The sequence below is a fragment of the Clinocottus analis genome, unplaced genomic scaffold (assembly GCF_023055335.1).
Source record: "Clinocottus analis isolate CAN_PGR_092001 unplaced genomic scaffold, fCliAna1.0.p SCAF_13, whole genome shotgun sequence".
Lineage (NCBI taxonomy): Eukaryota > Metazoa > Chordata > Actinopteri > Perciformes > Cottidae > Clinocottus > Clinocottus analis.
The window spans coordinates 5,756,656-5,780,812 of NW_027175854.1; the positions used below are offsets into that span (position 1 = coordinate 5,756,656).

Genomic DNA, 24,157 nt, shown 5'->3' on the forward strand with positions numbered 1-24,157 from the left:
TATATTAATGACTGTTATTAATAGTGCATGGAAGCACGTAAGAAGTACCAACATTGATCCACTGCAGGCACGGTCTTGTGGCAGCAATAGCGTTTTATTATTTTTATGTGGAAAGATGTGTGTTTTTTTGTTGATAACACCATGACAATACCAAGATCAACAGTAAGTCCATTACAATCATATTGAGATACAGGTCCACACGAGTCTTTGCTAGTGTGCTATTTATTCTGAAATATGTTTGGCTTACATTGCATTCATCAATGAAGACAATAGACTGTGAATGCTTCATTTCTACCATCTGCACAGCCAGATTTGTGTAAGAAATTATTGATGCAGTCACATGCTTAAAAAGGACATGAATAGAACTGGTAAGGCTAAACATGTATTTCCATTACTGATATTAGTTTACGTGTCTAAAAATATAACTGGTAATTAAACTCAACAGTTTAGTCCAAATCAGGGACACAACCAAATACAATTTTTAAAAAAATCATTGCTGATCACTCCAGAGGAGAACTGGCAGCTGGCCCGTAGAGCGTTTCCAAGATGGCTTAAGCCACATATAAGTAAGACCTCAGATCGGCTGCTGCTCCATCTCCTTAGGGTCCTAGGTCCAACATGCACTCAACCCACTGTAGTTTGCTTCCCAAGAGAAGGGGTGTGTGAAAATGTTATCAAGTGTCTGCAACACAGGGCTTACTCTCGCCTGAACAAGGTGAGCAGTGATGTGTGGGTTATGTTTTTCTTCTTTTTTTTCAGTTCCTTAAATGGTATCCACTGTTCGCCATTCTGTTCGCTTTTGCTATGGTGGCGTGGGAGATGCATGGATTAGGGTGTTATGAGGCTGAGGAGGCTGTGAGGAGAGATAGCTCCTGTTCACTTGTTCACCTGTTTAACTGTTCAGCTGTTCACCTGTTTTTTTAAAAAGTATTTATCTTTGTCTTTTCTGTATATCTTGCTTACAGTTTTCATTGCATTATGCAATGCTTGCTCATGTATACTGTGTTTTACATAATAAAACTAATATATACAAACAATTATTGCCTGTCCTGGGAGTTTGGAAGAATCATATAAAACAAAACTAAAACAATAAAGCAATCATAATATGGTCAGCAGCAGTAATGAGTAATACATGATTCTTACTGAACTGTTATAACATTAGGTTTATTTTATAACACCTTCATACAATTGATGGAGTACAAAGGGATTTACAATGAAGTAAAATAGACATAAAATGAACATAAAACAGGGATAAATAATGTGGCCGTCACTGCACTATTGATTAGACAGCCTGACCATTTCTATATTTATTTTACCCTCAACGCTCCTCGTGCGGTAACGTTGGGTTGAAAGCTTTCAGTTAGCGTCATTCATCATCCGCACATTCGACTAATGTAAAATCACTTCAGTGGCGAAATTACGACTCATATAAAACATTTTTGATGTTCAAATGAAATCCAAGTCTCAAAGTAATTGACATGTATTTTTAAATCTAATTATTTTTCATTAGGGATTATTTTAACAACGGAGACAATTTGTCGTAAGTGCGGACTGTGCACGCAAGTGCATTTACTTCCTTTCCAACATGGCGACAGACGGCACGTAGAATTTAGTTTTGGGATACAACATCACGGATTATCGTACCATTTGGACCACATGCAAGCTATTTCGTTATCAGAAATCCGTCACTATACTGTTGAAACTATCTTATTTCACTATTCGTCTCGTTTTCACGAGCAATTGGGAGATGTATCGTCGCGGAGCGGCAAAGAAAGACCCCAACAACAAACCGGTGAAGAAGGATGTGAGTGACAGTGATAAATACGCCGACCTCTTGGTGTTTGGATATGCCTGCAAACTGTTTCCAGACGACGAAAGGGCGCTTTACCATGAACATGGAAAACATCTCATCCCATGGATGGGGGACAAGAGCATCATGATTGATAGGTCGGTTGAACAAACTTAGACCGAACCATTACGCTAACCATCTATCCTTACAGTTGGCCTCAGACTTCAAGGAACCACTTGGCGTTTGTCTTGCAGAAGCTTGGGAATACCTGCAACTGGCGACGATGTTTACTTTCTTTGTGTGTTAACTTGTTTTTTGGATGTCTTGAAACTGACAAGAAATTGTATCTAATCTTTCGAAAAAAAAAAACCTGTGAAGATGCAAACTCCTGGAAATCTTTGCTAACAGTAGCCATGATGCTGAATTATCTTTAGGATATGTACTCAGTTGGTTAGTTTGGGCTGTGTAGCTCATACACTGGCATTGGCGTCTATTTTAGAGAAAAAAAAGCGACTATAATTAAATTCCATAACCAACCTAAGACTACAAATGTTAGCTTACGGTGGGCTTTGCATCTTGGCATGTTGGGGAGAATTTCCTCTGGGGAACTTTTTAGCCTCAGCACAGGCCCACTTAATAGTGTAATAAAATAGCAGTGATAATGGGGTACCACGCAGAAGATGTTTCCTTCTCTCTGTCCATTTCAAATTCAGTTTTGCAGACAAAACTTAGTGTGCACAAAGCAAAGGACGTGGGTTTGTACTATGCAGTGCCACAGTCCACAAGGCCAGAGCAAATTCTAACCAAGACTAAAGTTACAGCAGTTAAGGTGATTCAAAATATGCCATGCCAATAGACTGACTAAAACAGTTTATAGGTACTTTTAACATTGCTACAAAACTGTGACTGCATGCGATGCAGTTATGGTTTGGTGCCACCTCCATGCAGAGCACTTAATGACCTTAAAATAGTGCATTTTTCTTTTTTTGAATCACCTTGATCTGCGGTGGCCCAACTTGTGTTTCATTTGTACAGCCTTTGTATGTGTGTCTTTATCACATAACCCAGTTTTCCCGCAGCAAGGTAGGCTAAGGGGCCTGCCAAACCCTGAATGCCAACCACAGCACCCCATTTCTTTGTCTTCGTGAAGAAACTGCAACTGAGAAGTGCCGTAGAGGGACGAACCCTGGAAAATGTCGTCCATTTGGGTTCTTGCGGATAGGTATTTATGTGCTCGGGTTTGTGTGAATGTAACTCTCTTTGCAGATGTAGACGTAGTGATGAGTGTTACAGGGGGGATTTGAACCCTGTAAGGTAAGACGCGAGTTGCTTTGTTTGTTTCTCTTTTGTTTGCCTTTCTTTTGATGTAGGGTTGTTGGTTTGTAGGACTTGTCCAAGAAGGAAATAGCGGCAGAAAACTTGCTAGGTATCTTAAGAGCACTATCGACAATTAAGCCCAAGGACTTAATTAGTGCATTATTATATTGTCTGTATTGTGATACATTTTCACTTTAAGTATTTTACAAGCATAACCCTTCAATACAGACTTACTGAGGTAGAGCATTGTTAATGTAAATTTGTTTTTGTTTTTTTTCCCCCTCGGTAAGTAGATCCATATTGTGAATAAAACTCTTTGTCAACTTCCTTCTCTCTAATCCTTGTTATCATCCGACAGATACGACGGGCGTGGTCACGTACATGACCTTTCAGAGTATGACAGCGGGTCATGGAATACATCCTACCAGCTGTCAGAGGAGGAGGCCAGGATTGAGGCGCTGTGCGATGAGGAGAGGTACCTGGCTCTGCACACTGACCTGCTGGAAGAGGAAGCCAGACAAGGTGAATGGAGTGCTAATTCTGACACATACACTTATGGCATATGTCAATGTAAATCTGCTCTTAATAGGTTCTGCTGGATAATATGGACGTGTGTGTGAGTATGTGTGTATATAAATAAATATATATATATATATATATATATATATATATATATATATATATATATATATATATATGACTTAGTCATCATTGTTTGATGAAGGCAGCTAATTAGCAGTTGATAAAGTAACCCTGTTAGAATTTTTGTGGGCCCATCAATCATCCGTCGTTATGATCATTCACCCCATCATCTCATGACGTGACGGGCTAATGAGCCACAGCAAAGTCCCGACCAAATGTAATTGCAGGTATTTTAAACACGATGTGAGATACCTTCATTACCCACATACATGCTTTGGCTCTATAACATGTGGAATTAAAATGAGAAATTCAAAGGGAGGTCATGTCTTCTTAAAATTAACCATTGATGTTTGCTATGTACAATATATTCTGTGTACATATACTTATATGAAAATGTTTATTCATACTATTCATTTATCATTAAACAGAACTTTGTGGTATATGATTGTAAACATTGGCAAGTGTTGCCATTTTCTACTTGCATAATGTTATGATTCTTGCAAATTGTCTCGATGCTTGCCGATAGAAATTCCCATCGGCAGTTAAAAGGTTCACTCTGCTCTCAGGCAGGCAGGCAGTCAGTCAGTGTTTGAATTAGTGTCCCACAAATCTTTAATCTCAGTGTCCTCTATTAACACTTTTAAATAGACTAACACCAATTTGACAAGCGTGTCTGTACAGACAGAATTGTGGCAACTCTTACAATTTGGTATACGCTTCAATCTAGGCTTCCAAAAATCATGATTTCTAGCCCCCTCTAAGGCACTTCCAGCTTTTCATCTCCCTAAAAAAGGAGTCTTTGACGCTGAGCTCAACAGCTGCCATTTCTATGGAAATCCCATTTCAACCCTTGGATACTTGCATCTCAGTCGTTTTACATTATAATGAAACGGGCTGTTTCGATGACAAAGCACCCTTCTGAAATGCAGACTTAATGAGTGTAATTGAATTTATAAGCCACAGTTTCATGTGAAATATGTGTCTCATGCCCAAACTGACAGGACAGAATGAGTCGGCTAATGATTTGTGTCACACGCACACACACACGGACACTCGCACCGCAGAAGGTTCATACCCCAGGCTAGTTTGCCCTTGAATTTGCCTGACCCCCATTCACTTAGGCTATTACCCATCTGTCCCTTAAAAAGGACAGCAGGAGGAACGCATCAGAAATATTGATATTTTTAGTGGCAATTTTGCCCTTGCTTCTTTGATAAGATATAATTTCCCATGAATTTCAATAGGAAAAGGTTAGTGTATAGGGCCAATCAACCACGTATAATTGTCTAGTAAAATCAACAGTTGTTAGCAGCTGGCCAGAATAAACCGGGGTCGGCGTTGAGCTAGCGACGCAGTAGGTTGCCTTGTTGATATTTGGGTGAATGCAACATTCTTCAGGAACTTCTTCCTCTTTGGCTTAAAGCAATGCTTCTTTTCCTCTTCTGAATGAAAAGAAACGAAACCAAAGGGAGAGTGCCCCGTGTTTGAAAAAAATCTCCATGGATTCAAGCCAACAAAACTATCTGTAGGTTTGAGAATGCCATGAAATTGTCATCAAGTATTTGGTACCAACCAAATAAGTATTATACATAATAACACAATACATATCATAATACAGTATTCCTAATATATGGATGTTATGGAGTGGATGTTTCTGAGTGATCCAATGTTACATTACCATAGAGAAACCTTTTCAATTTCTGCTAACTTATTAAAGAATGATCATCATCAACCTTGTTGTAAATGTTTCTCCATTGTGTCTTTTCTTGTTTTCCTCAGAGGAGGAGTACAAACGTCTGAGTGAGGCTCTGGCTGATGAAGGAACCTACAATGCAGTGGCCTTCAAATACAGTGCTGACTACTATGATCCCTCTCAGCCCACCGTGGAGGAGGATGCCAACAGGGAATGTGGTGAGAACACATCACTCACAAACGAGTCAGAAAGTTCAGTCGATCTCGGTTGAGTATGGAGTTGGTCGGTCATTTGTACATACTCGTACACGCATACACACTTTGTGTAGGAACCATGCGACAAAACCCGGAAAGCAAAACTCGGCTTTTGACCGGAGAGCTAACTCACCGAATAGTACTTTGTCAACAAGTTATTGGCTGTTTGAAGAATTCACATGACTATTCTATGAAAATGTACTGCTTGAAAAACCCTGTGGTGGAATCTGTGCCAAAGTTTTTAGCCGCTTGACTTTTTTTTTTTTTTTTCTGCTGTGAAGAACACAGCAAGTCTGCCAAATCCATGTTTTATCCATGTCTTCTTTTTCTTCTTCTTCTTTTTAAACTATTCTAATCCATGCGACCATCTTCAAGTATGCGACCTCAATGGTGCTGCTCAAGTAAATATTTTGCCTGCAGCGAACACAGTGAAGGTGTCAAACCTATTTATATTTAATTCAATATTACAGAATGATACCATAAAACCTAACTATAACTCTTTGTAACAACCCTCTATTGAGGCCCTGCAGTTGTTGCACGAAAATTGTTTAAAAATGTTTCACTATGAGTGGTAGGTGGGTTGACATTTAGACAGCTAATCACCTGTGAACTCCCGCTCTGCTTGTCATCCATTCATCACGCACACACACACACACACACACACACGCACACACACACACACACACACACACACACACACACACACACACACACACACACACACACACTTGCAACTTTGAATATTTGATGTAGTGATAGCTAGAAGCACTTTGTCTCAGCCAGTGGCCTGACAGTTATCCAGACTAAATGCCTCTCTCTGGGGAGATTGTAGAGCCATTCCAGAGTATGACTACATCAGCCAAAACTCCCGATGCAAGTTGAATTTGTCCTTTGGGAATAAGTCAATGAGGGTCATGTCACAGTGGCCATTAATGTTTTGAGCTGGTTTCAGTTGAATCCCTGCTACAGTTTGTTATCGTGTTTCGCTTTCCTTCTTTACGGTCCCCGACATTGTCACAAATACAAAATCATGAAAATGTCCCCCACCAAAATGCTAATGTGTAGCCTCAAAGGGAGTTTGATTTTGATGGGATAGTTGTAATGTGTAATAACCGTGAAGTTTACATATTATGCCAGAATTAGCAGCCAAATACAAGCTTGTCAATCGTAGTGGTGTAACGGGCCAGTTGTTTAAAGCGTTCTCAAACAACAAAGGGATCGGTATCTCCTACATGAATTATCAATTCATTGGCTTTCAGGCCCCGCCAAACACTGATTCAAAAACTGTACCCATGTCACACCTCGCACGACAAGCCAAGTGAAATCTGTAGGAACGAGGGGATGCCTGGATTATTTTTTCCCATGAATGCTATGTTTTGAATTGAGTAGCTTGTCTACTTTATTGCTGTGCAGACACCCCCACAGTGCAACATTATAATGTTAATCTAACTTTCACCGAACCTGTATATTTTTACGCAGGTCAGACGAAGGTTAAGAATAGAGGATGAAGAGTGTCGTACATTCTTGTGATATATTTGAATAATGGATAGAATATGTGGGGGCACATGCGGTTCACCCACTTTTAAAACGTTTTAGACATTCAAAATTAATCTGAAGTTACTGCTGAACTGGATAGATATCTAGCAGGGTCTATATACTTGTCATTATGAATGACTCGCATAAGTTCATCTCATGCTTTGTGCCCTACTATCTCTTCACATGCATAGAAGAGGCAGAGCCCGAGGAGAGTGAGGAGCCGTTTGTAGCTCCCCCGGGACTCGCTATTCCTCCTGATGTGGAACTGGTGAGTGTTAAATATCCTTACTGATGTTAATGCCCTGTTGTGCGCTTGTACACAGTTTATTTATGCACAGCATATAAACATGCAGTGGGTATCCACTTGGTGTATAAGCTTAAAAAAAAAAGTCTGATAATTCTTATGCGAGTTGGGATCAGGATGTCTCCAAAGGATGTACATTTTGTGTGACTTAGACCAGAAATAGTTAATATTGCTGGTGTAAATAATATAGGTAGAGAGCCACCCAGATCCTGACACATCCCATCATTAAATGTCTAATCAATAGCCGCTCAAGCATCTGCTATGTGAAATAACATCTCCTTTCTCCTTCCCTATAAAATAAGAGGTTTGTGTGTCATAATCATTCTTTTATAATGTTGCCACATATTTGCTATAAAACAGCACATGCCACATGTATATATATATATGTATATATAAATGTGTGTGTGTGTGTGTGTGTGTGTGTGTATATATATATATATATATATACACAATGTGTCATATTGAAATAAGATCCAATGATAACAACAGGAGAAAAAAAACAAACAGACACATTTTAAATGCATTGCTGCTGTTTTGTTCTATCTGGTGTTTTAGTGTCAGACAATGTTCCCTCTGGACGAAGCCAATCCGCCACCATAACCCTCAATGACTCTCTTCAGCTGCTTTCTTATGCATGAGAAGAAAAACAAGCTTTAATGGTTGCACGGTCTGTGTGCATATTCAGTATATGGCATGCTGGGTATGAAACAGCCAAAACACCCTTGTGCATACAGAGCACAACATAGCTGCTGTAGATGCATATAATATGTGTCTACTCCCTAGATTGTGAGAGGATATCATTCTCTTATCTCAGTGCAGTGTGTTTGTCGTTGCTTTTTTAAGACTATGTGTTTGATTTTTTTTTTATCATATAGTTATAGCAGAGAAAGCAAGGGACTGACAATGTCAACGCTCTTTGGCCAGAATCTAACCACTTTTCACATTTCAGACCACTAACTAACAAGTAAACCGTCTATTTTTGATACGATATTCTCCTAAAATACAATTATTGTAATGGCAATTACCTTTACCAAAAAGCCGACAGTGGTCACAATAGATAATATAATATAGTATAGCGACATGAGGGGATGACATGTAGGGCTGCAACAACAAATCGATAAAATCAATAAAAATAGACTATTAAAAAAGTTGGCAACGAATTTCATTATCGGTTTCGTTGTGTCACACGATAATTATGCCACTCAATAAGTCGCGGAGATGTTTGTGTATACAAGTTGAGTTGAGCGCAGAGCGCAGCAGACAGAAGGTCCAGGTGGTTCTGGTATGGCCCGTTGTATCCTCTCGTATGTTACTACTTGGTCACATTGCTTGGTTGGTACAATAACGTAGCAGCTAGGCTAACCGTTGTCGTTAGCTTTCTAGCTAGTCATTCATCCCCGTGTTTGAGCTGCACTGTTGGGTTCGATAATGTCTTATTGAAATGTTTCTTCCTTTTAAAATACTTTAAAAGGATTTAAAAGGAGATTTATTTATTTTCATATTTTTTTATTGTTAAGATTTTTTTGCACTGTGAATTTGCACTGTCAGTTCTGTTTGTGTAAAACAAGGTTGCAAATTAATGCTTTTTGAGGAAACATTTTTTTTAATCCAATTTATTGATTATTCAAATAATCGTTAGTTGCAGCCCTGATGATGTGCAACAAATGCACCAGAGAGGCAGAGAAAGCTTTCCTCGTGTATATCAAGTCAACGTAAAACAAGTATTACCCACTTTCATCTTGATGAGATGTGTTGGTTCTTTTGGATATTCTCTGCACACACTAGGTAATGCCGGTTTAATCATTAAAAGCACACAAGGGAGACCAAATTTAATAATGGATCATTTTTTGTTTCACTGATTTTCCCCCCACGTGTGCTTTAAGAATTAATGTCATTGAAATGAACATAGAGGCCTGGCATGAACATGCCTGCAGGCCAAAATGGCTCATGTCCTTAGACGGCATTTATGAAGTGTGCATTACATTCTAATGTTATGTGCAGCCGTCAGGTTCACTCACTTTACACAAAGGGTTAGTAAATTGATTTTTACATGCAAATAATAAACTAAAAACAATACATAGTTTTAGGTTTTGGTTAAAAGCATCCCGATTTAATTTAATTGTAACCAGGCACTAATTTCAGCAGCGCTCTACGTGCCATTAAATAGGAATTGCAGGAATTACAGTTACATTACTCTGGGTGAATATGTATGTTTATGTGTGTATATATATATGTGTGTGTGTGTGTGTGTGTGTGTGTGTGTGTGTGTGTTTCTATCTGCATATGACATGTGCAGCCTAAGCAAATATATCACATTTTATTCCCAGTATTTTCCGTTAATTTCCATGGAAAGTTTCCACCTTGAATATTCCATGAACTTTGCAACCCCAGTTTGAGTTTTTAAGAGTGCTTCGACAAGAAATATGTACAGTTTTTTTTGCACATGTTCACTTTAAAACATATATGCTTTTTCTATTTTGTACTTTCTTGGTAGCCGGCAACAATCAAGACCAACAACATCATCGAGAGGACAGCCAACTTTGTTTCTCAGCAGGGGGCTCAGTTTGAAATAGTCCTGAAAGCTAAACAGTCCGGAAACTCCCAGTTTGACTTTCTTCGTTTTGACCATTACCTGAACCCTTACTACAAACACATCCTGCGGGCCATGAAGGAAGGGCGATACAACTTTGTCACCGCCAAGAAGCAAGAGCAGTCGCAGGGTGAGTCTCTGTCAAGAATCATCATGTCCTGTAATTAATTCAGGAATATCTCATCTATTGTACACGAGCAATCGAACAGAGCAGTAAGACGCTCTGCATTAAATATGATGTCCAACATGACCTTTTCTTCAACTTTTTTTTTTTCTTGCTGTAGAATCCCACTCTGATGATTCAGATGACGATGGCGATGGCAATTACCTCCATCCCAGCCTGTTTGCCCCTAAAAGGTGCTCGCGCCTGGAGGAGCTGGTGAAGGTAATGCAAATAGAGTGTCTGTCCCCCAGCGTGGAGCTTTACCTGTTGGACGCAGTTGATACTTTATGTTGTGATGCTGTGATGTTAAAACCATGCATCTTCACAACATTTGACTATGTCAAGAAAAACTGCCCATCAGGCAATTTTTCAGGATTTTTGTGTTTTGGATATATGCCTGTGGGGAAAATATAGTATATTCTTAGATGCATCGCTATTTTTTCCTGAACGATTATGACTCGATAAGCAGAAATTTAAAACTCAATACAGCTAAGCGTTTTTACGGCACAGTGATACTTTACAACCAAACCACAGTTAAAGTCATGGAGTCACTGAGGAAAGCGGGTGGTAGTAACGCACCATAAGTGGACATCTGGACCAAGGACTAATTTCATTTTTCTGTTGGTTCCCTTTGAAATGCGAGGAAATGTAACTCCAGATCACACATTTCTTCTATTTGTTACTAATATTGTATTAATTAAAGATAATGAAAATAAATACAACTGTTTTTTTCTTACAAGTATGCAATGTTTAGGAAAAAAAAGAAGGGGAAAAAAAGCAAATTGTCACATGAGAAAATATAAATACAGTATATACAACTGTAGCTGCATCAAGATGTATCGATTATCGTTTTATAATCACATCTCAGAATCAAAATGAGAGGCCCCCCCTCTCCACCACCAGACATGTAGCTTGAGGCTCATCTCAAGGAGAAATACATTTTTAATGTTGCAAAAGTATGTCTGTAAGTCTGTCACTGCATTCTCTATAATCACTATTTTCTGTCTTCATGTCGTTAGTTCTCTTGTCGGAGCTTTCATGTACATTGTCAGGACAGTGATTAGTCTTTGACAGAGCAGGAAGAAGCATGGAAGCATGTTATGTTTTCAAAAACATAATGAGCTCTTTTTAACAGTAAGCTGTCTGACAGTTGCTTCCCAACAAAGGCTTTCCACTTCTCCTCAGCTATGCCAATGCTCTATGAAGGCTTCATGTTGTATGGGGTGAACTATTATATTCTGTATCTAATGCTTAAATATCACTCTGCATTTCATGGTTTCTGACTTCACATCTTTGAATATGTGGTGTATCTATAATGATATTACTCTAAAAGGATTCCGTCACTTCTATAATATATATATTATACATGGTGCACATGGTGTTATCTCAATGTCTTTAGTATTCATTTCCAGAAAAAAATAACTTGTTGGTGTGATACTGTTCTGCACTAAACCAGCTTTCTTCTTCTGCAGCCTCTTAAAGTGATGGATCCAGACCATCCTCTGGCAGCACTTGTACGAAAAGCCCGACAGGAAAGGAACGGAACAGCAACAGTGGCAACCAAAGCAGAAGAAGTGACGGACGCAGCAGTACCCAGCACACCAGCGCAGTACTCTGCTGACCGTGAGTCTGGACCAGAATTGCATTGCTAGGCAACAGCCTTGGTCGATGTTAACTTTTTGCCGGCTGATGTCATTCACATGCACTGCAACAAGGAATATAATACAAAACGGGAGAGATTATGTCTCTGACTGTATTCCAATTTTCTTTGCATCTGTGCCAGCTCCATCAAAGTCAATAAGTCCCATTATAAACCATCATAGTTGTCTTGTTCCATTTTTTAAAAACTTTTTTTAACTACCCGTACCTAAAAGGGCGGGAGTGTCCAAGTGACTTCTGCCCAAGTGACTTCTGCCCTTTGGCACTCGCTCCCATTCTGAAGAGATATTTTCAGATCCTCACCAGTTTACAACTAATCCACTGAGGATGCCGTTTCCACGGTCCTCCACTCAGCCCTCAAACATCTTAAAAGCGTTCTTCTGCTGCTGGTTGTTCAATAAAGCTCCCCACTAATTAATGCTGACCATAGTCTGTTATTGACACGAAGGCTTTCTAAACACCTTTCAGCAAAGTAGTATTGAGCTGAGAGGTGATCCAGGGCAGACGGCGCCTTCTGAAAGCCAGAGGACCTGACCTGAACCATCTCTCAGTTTCATCCTTTCTAATCCACCTGAGCTCATATCAGACTTGAATGGATGCGTGCTCCTTGTGCGCGCAACATTTCGATTAGACGATTAGCCAGTGTCTAATAAGGTTTGTTCACATGAACAATGTATACAGCATCCTGACCAAAACACAACGCATTACTGATTTTAACTAATCTTCTTTGTGTTAGAAATTTTGTACATTACATCAAAGATATAGTCAAGTAATCATAGTCCCACACGCTTTGACAAACGCCTAAGATGCATTGTAAGTTAAATGGATAAACAGGAATATGAAGATAAGTCAAAACCCGTTCATCTCAGAATGACAATAAGTGTGTCCAACAAAAAAAGTTTTACCTTGAACCTTCTTTTACGACTTATAAAGGTAACAAAATTCATACTTTTCACCTCTCACCTTAAGATATATGAATGGAAACGGGTTCCATGGGTTCCAGTACCATGCCCACTTTATGACAACTGCATGAAACTTTTTTTGCTAAATGTGTTATTTATGCCTTTTAAAAAATGTTTGCGGAGGATATCTCTCGTTATATTGACAATAAGGGGCAACACAAAATGATCAAGTCTAGGAGTCACTTCTTGCTCACACAAGTACTCACTAAATACATTGAGTTTTAAATGTCTATTCAAAATCACAAGGTCTTTTCCCTCCATGTTCAATTGGCTTTATCTAACATGTACCTGTACGTCACAGTGTAAGTTAACGAGCACTGGAACCACAACTACTTGTGCATCGCAGTAGTGAATCGCTTTGACACAGAACTTGATGAATTGTAGAATTATGAGCACCTGTAGAAAATAGCACTTCCATTAAATTCAAAAGAATACCTGGCTCGTGGATATGCTGTATGCAAGGTCATACACGTATCCATCCATGATTAGTCACATCCTCTCCCCCACTCCACATTATTCATCACACTCATGCTTAAGTACATATTTCATTTATGTCTCCATCCTCCCCTAAAATGAATGCTTAAATTTACCTCTGGTCATTGGCCTCTGCTGACCCGTGAGTGTTAACTTGTCCATTACTGCAATTTATTCATCTCAAGACAGTTGTGGAGGATGTCCTTTAACTTAATCTTTGCTGCAGGTAAAGGGCTGTTGATATTAGTCGATTGGTTGTGGATGACCTTGTTACTTAAGCCCATTGATATGCATTAATGCTCAAAGTGGGTTCAGCGAATTTGCCCATCCATGTAGCTATGCTTGGTTCAATGAGAAAGCTTTCTCTTGTCCTTTGTGCATTTTTGTCTTGCCACCTATGATGTTAATACAGGGTCTGGATAATGAGTGGCTCCATTATCTCTTTTGTACTGGATAGTCTCTTAATTTACTGTATTTAATTACTCCATCTGACCCTCATGAGAGCAGCTCCAAAGACACTAACTAACTTCAGTGTTAAAGTAAATCTTTGAAATAAATCTAGCGATCTGACAAACCGTTAAACTAAATTCCTTTTTGACCTTCCACTTCTACATCTTAAGTCTTTATCTCAACTGTCACTTATGTCAAGTATATAAATGAAAGCTGCTGCTGCTGTGGTTTTCAATTTTCCTTACTGGAGGGAATTGGATGTGTCATTAAAGTCAACTACTACAGTGACTAATGTGTTAATATCACACACACACACACACACACACACACACACACACACACACACACACACACACACACACAGTGACTAATGTGTTAATATCACACACACAGTGACTAATGTGTTAATATCACACAGTCTCCATTTTTAACACCTACCATTTTTTTTAAATCCTCGTCCCTGTATATTTAAACCCTCTTCTTCCGCTTTCACTTTTCAATAAAGAAACTTTGTAATACAAACGCACTGATAAGCGAGATGACCCTGTCACACATAGGTCACATCTTAATTCATAGTCCCACCGCTGATGTGAAATAATTGCTGCAACAGACGCAACAAAACAACAAAAACATAGCTCAACAGTAAACAGGACACAAGACAGCCAGCAACAGAAAGCCCATCACATCTGTATAATGAACACTTCTACTCCACCTAACTCTTGAGGTTTGACCACAACAAGCACACAGATGTGCTGCAGTCCTGTGGCCAATTTCAATTATTTACAGTAAAATGAGACAAACCATGGGTTTAAGTCAACTTAATACCTTTTTAGAAGGGAAACAATGATGTGTCATGAAAGGCAAAATCATGATGTAAATTATTATCTTTGTCATAGAATGTCATTTTAACTAATCCCAAATATGGCAATTTTCTTATTTCTACGCTCACTAAACAAGCCTGGTTTTGACAGTTTTTATTTCCACTGGCAGATGACTTTTGCCTGACCTGTTGCTCTTCCTCACCAAGGTTGAAATGGACACAAATAAATAAATAAATAGATTGCCAAGACCATACTCTGGAATGAGTTGGTAAATCATCCCTTAACTGTTGTGAAAGCAGCATCATTTCACATCAAACAACAATAATACCGCCATACAGCGCCATACAAACTATGGCCTTTAAAGGGATGGTTCAATTGCTTTCTTTTTTTGTAAGAGGTACTCATCCATAGTTGGTGTACTAACTTACAGATAGCGGTTGGCATGCAACCAGTGTGGAGGAAAAGTCTAACAAATCCTGTATTCTGTGAGGTAAAATTACAGTTTTGTGGCTTTGAAAAAAAGCATAGATGGTCCCTAATACAACCCTGCACACACAGTCCCTTTCATGCTTTGTGCATCAGGCACAATTAAAGCATTTCTGGAAGGAAATTCCTGTAATACTGTCCTCCTCATGTCTTTTCAGCAAATGCAGCAGCAATTTACTACGGCTACTACATGCTTCCTGATGGAACGTTCTGCTTGGCTCCGCCTCCCCCAGGGATAGATGCCAGCTCGTACTATAACAGTATGCCCACGCCTGTCATGGCTCCACCTACATCTTCTGAGACTTTGCCTAATCTGGCAACCACAGCCACCCCATCTGAAACTATTACCATGGCACCGCCAGCGGCAGCTCCCTCTCAGGTCGCCGGCTCTGCTGCTCCCGCTGTTGTACCAGAAACCAGGTACGATCTACTTGAACTTTTCGTGACATTTTTAGATGAATTTGTAGGGTTCTTGGTATTTACATTATTTTCTCAAAACATAGGGTCTGAGATATCACTCAAATGAAACACTGTAATTTAAGAGCGCAATTAGACAGGTAAATACAGATTGCGTCTGTTTTAATGGCTGAAACGTCTGCCTCATCTTAACACCTTTAACCTTTTAATTTCCCCCCCAAAACAGCTCGAAACCTGAAGCTCAAGTTTCCGCACCGGCATCAGCAGCCATCATCCCCCCACCGCCTGACACCCAGCCAGTCATAGACAAGCTGGCCGAGTACGTTGCTAGGAACGGCGTTAAGTTTGAGGCCGGTGTCCGTGCCAAGAATGATCCGCGGTAAGTGTCCTTACCAAAAATAAATGTGTTGCTCCTGTCACATCTTGTTTTCTAGGAACTCTTATAAGTAACTCTCCTTTTAGGTATTGCAGAGCCTCTTCATCATCCTTCGGCTTATCTTTTATGAATGCTCACGTCTTACTTATACAGTATGTTTTCTTCCCCCTGTCTACTGCAGGTTTGACTTTCTGCAGTCATGGAATCAATATAACAGCTATTATGAGTTTAAGAAGAATTACTTCATGCAGAAGGAAGGAAGATGCTTTTCAGAGGTATTACAAGCTTTATACACATTTATATGGATGCGGGCCTGTGCATGAGTGTGCACACATGTTCCTGTCGAGCATGTGAGCCACTTAACATCCTGTCCCCGTTTTCACAACTTTGAACACAACTTGTATTTTTGACATTTGAATGAGTTTGATACAGTTGACCAGCACATCTACCACATCGCCATTAACTTGTATGAGTACTCGCAGTGTTCAGTTAATTTATTCTCATGCTTCTTGTGTTCTTACAACCACAATATTATCACAGCTGCTTTATATTCATGAATGATCAAAACACTAAATAGGTAAATTGAGATTGGCCATGTGACAGATGAGTGTAATTATGACCAACATAACCAAAATTGCCTGTAGAGATGATTAAATGAAATGATATCTGTTCCGTACAATCAGGTGGAGGAACAACAAGCGTGTATTAAATATTAAATCAGTAGGACTCTGTGGCTTTAACAGAAGGTGGTATAAAACCTAAAAATAAAGAATTGAACCCAATCGTTCATGCAATATTAAGGTTAACCTCCCTTTCTGAGAGAGATCCATTCATATCTTTATTCCTGACCGACATCATTTTATGTCATTGTTATATTGTTTTTTTCCTCTTGGTGTAATTTTCTACTCACTATTTCTTCATTCCATTTTCTTCATTCTGATGCTCAGTCAAAGCTCAGTATGAGCAGATACAAACCCAAGAATGACCTTCGCACCAAGGAGACACTGTTCTCCCATTTGTCTCCTGTCACTGTTCTCCACACACCTGTATGTAATTATGTTTAACAGCATTTGCAGCCAGCGTTAAGACGTGAGAAAAGGTTGTCTAAGCATTCACCGCACTTACAGTCAACCTTGAAATTAGCAGATTTATTTGCTCCTGATAAGCGAGAACCTGCCATCCTGAAGTTAGATATAAGCTGATCGAAAAATATTGGAGTGGAGGGTGAGAATGACAAAGAGAACGAGGAAGAGATGAATTGGCTGAGGATTGTCAAAAGCTAGATCTGCTGGCCAGCTTAGCTCCCCAGTAACACACACCTGATATGCAATAGAACCTGTAACTATCATAATAATGCCGAGCACGTTGTAGTTTTTTCTCTCCCCTTCCGGTTGAGTTCAACAGGAAGGGGAATAATGTAATTTATTTAAAATATTTACTCTTGAAGAAAAGAAAAAAACCATAAATGTTAATTTATACACTTGCAATTTTTCCAATCGAGCCCCACAGGATATTGCACATGCCTGCCAGCGTCTTGAACTATAGATCCCTTATAGTGTCCGTATAGAATTTTGGCATAAAAGCACTAGCCTTTTAACTTGAAACACTCTGGACGCTCTGAACTCAGGTTGCAACGAAAAGTCTTATCATTAGGAACTTTTGAAAAAAGCTATATAGATACTCAGCCTTCATCTTACAATCTGTTGGGTGAGAGATTTCCCTCTTTAGTTTTTTTAACGGTCAGTGGTAGAATAGTAACACAAAGAGGGATTTTTATACTAAAAACACAGTCAAATCAAGTGGGCATCTCCTAGAGTTACTAACTCCGACTGCTTAAGCCTAATATTGAGTCAGCTTCACTAAACAATGGCCTGACTTGGTTGCTTTAAAATTAACTCTACCAAAGATGCCACTAATTTAACTTGTGAATAGACAAATGCAAGGACAAGTGGTATATGTTCTCTATATTGATGATAACTAGTGATAACTTCTTTCACCAAATGAAAGCAAATATGATCTTAACTTCTCCAAAGCAAAGTCTTTTTTTCTGTCAAGGTCCCTTTTTAGAATCTGATCTCATGACACCGTTGAGGATGAATGGACCAAGCGTAGTGTCGTGCATTCACCAGGTATCAGAGCTGTTTCAAGGCTTTCCACACTTACTTTGTTTTGGAGTTCATGCACCTACAAAAAAAAAATTCCAATTTCTTTTAATAAATAAAGTAGTTCTTAGTTGGGTTTATACAATTATTGATGTTGCATATGATTTTAGAAAACTTCTCCAGAATAGCCAACTGGCAGTTTAGCCCTCATCTTCTCCACTTTCTGTCAGGAGTAAATGCACAATTTTAATTAATTTGAAGTTCACTTTCTGAGGACAAACCTTTTTCTAACAAGAATGTGTCAGAGTGTCTCAGCGCGAGTGCGTTTCAGGTCTCGCAGTGAGCTTTGGTGTTCGGTCATCTGTATTCAGTCGGTGTTCACAAATTTACAGGAGCCACATCAAGCCATCATCCCTCGCCGACAAGTGAATTATAAATGATTGTAGCATAAAACAAGGTGGGTAGATAGATGAATAGATTGTTCCCACATAGCTACATATATTCAATGTATACTCATATATTCAATGTGCGTCAGATCTGCTTTGTGCGAGAGAGAGGTAGAAAGTTAGAATGTTTTGAAAGGAGTAATTTGTCTTCTGATGAATCAAATCCATTAGCTTTTTCAGAGTGCAGAGGAGTGTGGCCCATTATGACACAGCTCAGGCTGCTCCAACCAGCAGCTGCTCAGCTTTTCTATCAAGAAACCTGCCCTGTGTTTGTGATTTGGTTCCCGTGGGTAATGGGAGGCAGATATCGCTGCTCTGTCAGCGCTATTATTTATATTTTCATAGGTAATGAAAAAGTGAGACTGAGGTAAAGTCAATCGAAGCAAAAAGCAGCAGAAGCAGCAGCAGCAGGAGGACGAGGAGGAGGAGGAGGAGGAGGAAGAGGTGATGGTGGTGCTGCTGTTGTCAATATAATCTTCACAATCTTCAGAACAGGGCACTTTTGAAATGGATAAATACAAACTTTTATCTGAAAAGAAGCATTTTGTAAATCGTCCAAACCATCAGAAGATGTGTTTGCTTCCCATTTGCAGAGATGTGCTCAGAAGTTTGTATAGAAAGTCTTTGACGCTCTAATAGAAGTCCCGCTTCACTTCTGGGACCCCGTCGTCCTTTGTTTGGTGAGCATTCAACAGACCCTATGTGGGTTCGAGAGTGAGTTTGTGGCTAATGTGCGAACGTAAGCTTCAAAATAAGATTGTCAGCCAATTTTAAAGATGAATAATTAACTTAATGTGAACTCACATTTATGAGAATGTCACAACAGGGAGACGAGTTACGAGAGGCATTCAAATGAAGTCTCGACAAGGCAATTGAATTCGGCCACAGCAGAGCCGTTTTCATCCCATCATGTCTGATTATTTAGGAATGAGTCAATTTAACACACAATGTTCTACTTTTGGCGGAGCATTTTACTATAATGTGAAAGCTTTACTTTTGCAATGAATTTACTTATTTTTCATAAACAAAATGTAACAATGTCAATTGATTATTATTCAATTTATATTTGAATTGAGCCGCCACTTAATTTTTGGGGGATATAAGGTAGTTTTTGAACAAATCTGCACAAGAAAACAAGCAGAAATTCAGTTGCCGATGTAAAAAGAGGATTATTACTTTCTCAACTGTCCTGTGTGCGAATCAATCCAATGACTCTAAAGACAAAGCTAACGGTGTGTGTGTGAGCACAAAAACCTTCTTCACTCCAGCTGGTGAGGTTTTTCTAGACTGGATTAGAGTGACTTTCTTCGCCTGTGAGCTTTGATTTAGCATTTAGATGTGAGTTTTTTTTTAGAATTTATATTCTCTGGGGCCTTGGTGAAGTGCTTTGACTTTTGAAGGCACTGTTAAATAACATCTGTGCATAGGACGCGGCATTTGAAGCATCCTTCAAACACGGTAAGACATACCTCATGCGGCTCCGGCTTCATTACCACTTTAACCTTTCCCTCTATCAGCAGTTTGTGTTTGGGATAACGACGAAGGACACTTGGTTCACAGGTGTCACGACGGAGGGTTTGTGGTTCTACGACCTGTGCACACAATGTGGCTCTTGGAAAGTATTTTTGATAGACCGTACGATGGGATTCTAGAGAGACTATTTGGGGTGTTTAAAACTATGTGAGCAACAAGTTATACTACAGAAAAAAGTGAGGAGTTATGAACTATAATCAAACAAATAACACTGAAAAAAAGTGATGCTGATCAGTTATGTACAGAAACCTAATTTACCGTATATGACGACACCTTTTTTAAAGCCTCTGTACAAGTAGGTGATGGAGATGTTTATAGTTTAGCATCTTTCAAGGACAAGCTGGTTTAAATAGCATAGATTTGTATTGTCCAATTATCTTTCTGCATCAGGACAATAACCATCACAGTTATACAGTAAAGACATTTCCTTGTTGCAACGAGTAAAGCGAATCAGAATAAATTAACTTTAAATTACTGTCTTTGTAGAGTTTTAATTGATTCGTTTTTTACCCGTAATGTTTTCAAAGACCAATGACAGTCCAGCGAGTGGTGTGTTTCCATGTTGACGTGTGAATGAAGGCGAGATCTGCATTCATGTGCTGCACAGCCAACCCGAAATGCACATGAAGAGGCACAATGTGGACTTGCTTTAGAAACTGCTGCTGTACACAAGTTAATCATTTTCAGTGTCTGCTTCTTTTCTTACTTCCCATTACTGTGCACTGACGGTATGAAATCAAATGTTTCATCTTAGAAGATTGGCTCTGCTCTAAAGAGTCATTTGCTAGTGTTAATGGTGTTCTGACCTTTTCTCGTCCACTCAGTTCCTCTACTTGCTTCCACTATAGCGATGTGCTTGAAGATATCCATTAGGCCACACGGAGGTTTTTGTTCTCATCAGTTGCTGTTGGCTTCTTCTCCACGGCAGCATTTTCTGTCGCACAGTCGGGAGCCAACTTCAGGGGTGCAAACCTTAATGGTGGATAGAACTTGGCAGAGGAGCGATTACCTTACTGAGACGCAACAGTTTTAGTGTAATCGGAAATTTATGCAGAGGAGTGACTCATCCTAACATTTCAAATCCAGCCACCGGTGATGTTTTACTACAAACAAGCATTCACACCAACAATTCCTTTTTGGGAGAAACAACATTTTGAAAATGCCCCAAACACCAACTTGCACATATTACTACTGCACTTCCAACTCATCATGAAAGTGCATCATATTGACACGAAGAACAGCAGGTTTCTATGGAATCTCTATCTCATCTTCTCATCCTTCTTGTTAACACATAACACAGCGAAATATACGGTAGTAAATTACAATTGTGTGCTCACTGTTACTGGTTCAATGTATAAAAGTAGGAAACTGATACAGATATGTTACTATAGATGTGACAATAATTACTTATTCTTTTTCTCTACTTTCCTTTTGTTCATCCAGAATGAGACAGGGGACGATGGTGCGCTTCAATCGGACACGTCGGTCCAGGATTCCATGCTGACAAAAGGTAGGAAAAATGCTCAGAACATTGTACTACTTTCACTTCCTCTTTAGTTCATTCGTTCAGTAAATTAGTTGCAAATCCTATGGGTAAATATGTGTTTATGTGAGTACACATGCACATATTTATTCTAGTGTGTGTGTATCTTTCATATGTTGGTGTTTACACACAGCTGCCTGCGAGTCTGTTGGTATTTATGCGAGCAATTTTATTTGGTGATGTCAGGCTGGAAATGTCTATGCAAAGATGAAAGAGTCTGCTTGGCGCAGCGCTGGCAGGATCATAAACATGCACGTATATGCAAATTAAGGGCTGTGTTCTGAGGCTACTGGGGGGCGACAGGTCACGGAGCAGGCCGAAGAAAACTAATAACTGCACACAGTGGTACACAAGTAAACTACCCAGCCTTCTACAATACGGATCCAAGTCCTATATGAAGGTTATCTCTTAAGGGAATGAGGCACACTGTGTACTCTATACTGTCTACATTTGATTACAAAATAGAATCCAATGTGTCACACTATCACAGTGTCAACTCCCACCGTCTGTCTGTATGTCTGTCTGTCTTTCTTCATTGTATTAGGCCTCTTGTCTCATTTGTTTTGCCCGTCTCTCTGTGTATATCTGTTTTGTATCTGTTTCTCACTCAACATATTCTTCGGCCTGCCTTTTCTGCCTGATCTCTTTTCTATTTTTCCATCTTTTTGTTCTCTCTGCCCTTCCTTTCATTAATCCTTTCTCCAGCCTTTCCTTTCATCCTTTTGTCATTGAAAAAAAACAGAGCCTAATTGCTTTATTAAATGCATTTTTTCATTTTACTGTCACACAAATGATGTCCAGGATGTACTTGTCTACCAGTTATAAACTTATGAATATGCTTTTGTCCTCTCTAAATCGCATGCCTCCTGTCTCTTTGTGCCAATACAGCCTCTTTTGCCCCCATCTGCTTTGCCATCAAAGCGAAGGAAAATGATATGCTGCCGCTAGAGAAGAACAGATTTCGTTTGGACGACGACTCTGACGAGGACAAGGTCTAGTTCAGCTTGCTCTGTACAATGCACGTAGATCAAGGGTTGCTTTGGTGTGTATAGAAAACTGGCATTAATGCTAAGTTGTCATCAATTTCTGCCTGAAGTTGCTGGATGAGCAGGGGCTGCAGGCTCTGATGGGTGAAGTTGATGTGGTTGATAAGGATCCTGCTCCCGGCATTGCACCAGAAGAGAAGAGACCCTCCCTCAGCTTGGAGGAGCTGGAGGCAAAACAAGGTATCAATATGAAAAGATTGTTGGGAAATTGAGACCCATTATTGGAAAAACAGTATTGATCCTTCACTGCATTAGGCACTGTACCTCTTTAAACACTAAACACTAATATTCACCCTCCTTTGTTGAACATGTTACACATTTAATCCGACTAGATTTTGACTGTTACTTCCTTGCTTCTATCTGTCAGTTTGTGCATTTAGATACCCGTCGGTGTCGTTCTTCCTGCGTTTTCCCTCAACAGTGGCTATTAAACGTGGGTGTGCTAGAATTAAAATTCTCTGTGTCAGCACAGAGTAAGTGCAGGTGCTTACAAGACATCTCTGTCACACCCACTGGCATGCTGTTACTTACCATGAGGGTTGGAATTTGAGTAAAAAAAACAAAAGGAAGAGTGGAGATGAATAAATCTGTAGAGTCTGAATTATATATTCTCTCAACAGGGTGTACCCTGCAGTAAGACACGAGCAGTGTGGCACAGCAAACAACAGCATATATCTCTCCAAAGGCCTAATGGAGATGTATTCTCTCTATTTCTGTCTCTCCTTTGTTCACTCTTGGCTGTACAGTATTGCACACTCGCTCTCCTCAGTCTTTCCTTAACTAAAGGAATGCATCAGTGACTTTGCACTCAGAAACACTTGACATTTGTCTACCTCAGAATGCAAGCACTCGCAAAAAGCATTCTTTGTCCTGTAAGAGGTTTACACTCGCTCTGATCAGGATTTTTATAGGACCTATGGCATCCAGCTCCGCTTATGTATTACGATCACGCTTGGTTGGTGATCGTGCCTTTTTTTTTTTTTTTTTTTTTTACAGAGAGCACCTGCATAAGGGACTGAATAAAAAAAGAAAAAATGGTCTCATGCATGTTGCCAATTTTATTTTCAAGGTTAGAGTCACATGTCTAAAATATTCATTTATTGTAATATATCACCGGCTATTAATTTAAAAACTAATAGGCTTTTTTACTTGGAGCTGGAAGCTATTGCACTTGAAGTTGATTCATTGCATCTTGTTGTACTTGTGCACACCCCAAAATGTTCAATTGCACCCTTTTTAGCATAAAAAAGACACTTCACCTTCGTCTGCAGCTAAAACATAAAATGATTTTCCAAAAGTACATTTTCACATCTCTGTCAAACAAGAACTGACAACCTGCTGATGCAATTGTGATTATCAATAATCCATCTGACCGTAGCTGTTAACCAGTCGCACAAGCTTTCTATACTAAAAGTGTGAAGAAAAAAAAAGAAATTCCATCATCCCACTAAATAACCATCATGTCTGTCCTAGTTGATCATTACTAATGACTCAAGAATTGCTTGAGCAGACGCCGAGATGTCGGCCTCTCAAAGCCTCCGCCATGAAAGCTGA

General features: G+C 39.5%; 1 protein-coding gene across 4 annotated transcripts in view; it reads left to right on the top strand.

The window, feature by feature from the left end:
* The first annotated feature begins 1,590 nt into the window (after positions 1-1,590).
* The window catches only part of sfswap (splicing factor SWAP), a 47,792-nt gene continuing 25,225 nt past the window's right edge, over positions 1,591-24,157 (top strand). Inside the window, exons 1-14 of one of the 4 annotated variants that reach the window (XM_068574104.1) lie at positions 1,873-1,947; positions 2,940-3,011; positions 3,465-3,628; positions 5,528-5,659; positions 7,423-7,499; positions 10,030-10,255; positions 10,410-10,510; positions 11,761-11,911; positions 15,299-15,560; positions 15,784-15,936; positions 16,115-16,208; positions 21,458-21,524; positions 22,446-22,549; positions 22,654-22,783. In XM_068574104.1, the coding sequence (XP_068430205.1) occupies positions 2,983-3,011; positions 3,465-3,628; positions 5,528-5,659; positions 7,423-7,499; positions 10,030-10,255; positions 10,410-10,510; positions 11,761-11,911; positions 15,299-15,560; positions 15,784-15,936; positions 16,115-16,208; positions 21,458-21,524; positions 22,446-22,549; positions 22,654-22,783 (1,690 nt within the window). In that variant the 5' untranslated portion in view covers positions 1,873-1,947; positions 2,940-2,982. Of the gene's footprint in view, positions 3,012-3,464; positions 3,629-5,527; positions 5,660-7,422; positions 7,500-10,029; positions 10,256-10,409; positions 10,511-11,760; positions 11,912-15,298; positions 15,561-15,783; positions 15,937-16,114; positions 16,209-21,457; positions 21,525-22,445; positions 22,550-22,653; positions 22,784-24,157 lie in introns of all 4 variants that reach the window. The other 3 variants (XM_068574100.1, XM_068574101.1, XM_068574102.1) reach the window with 3 other exon arrangements.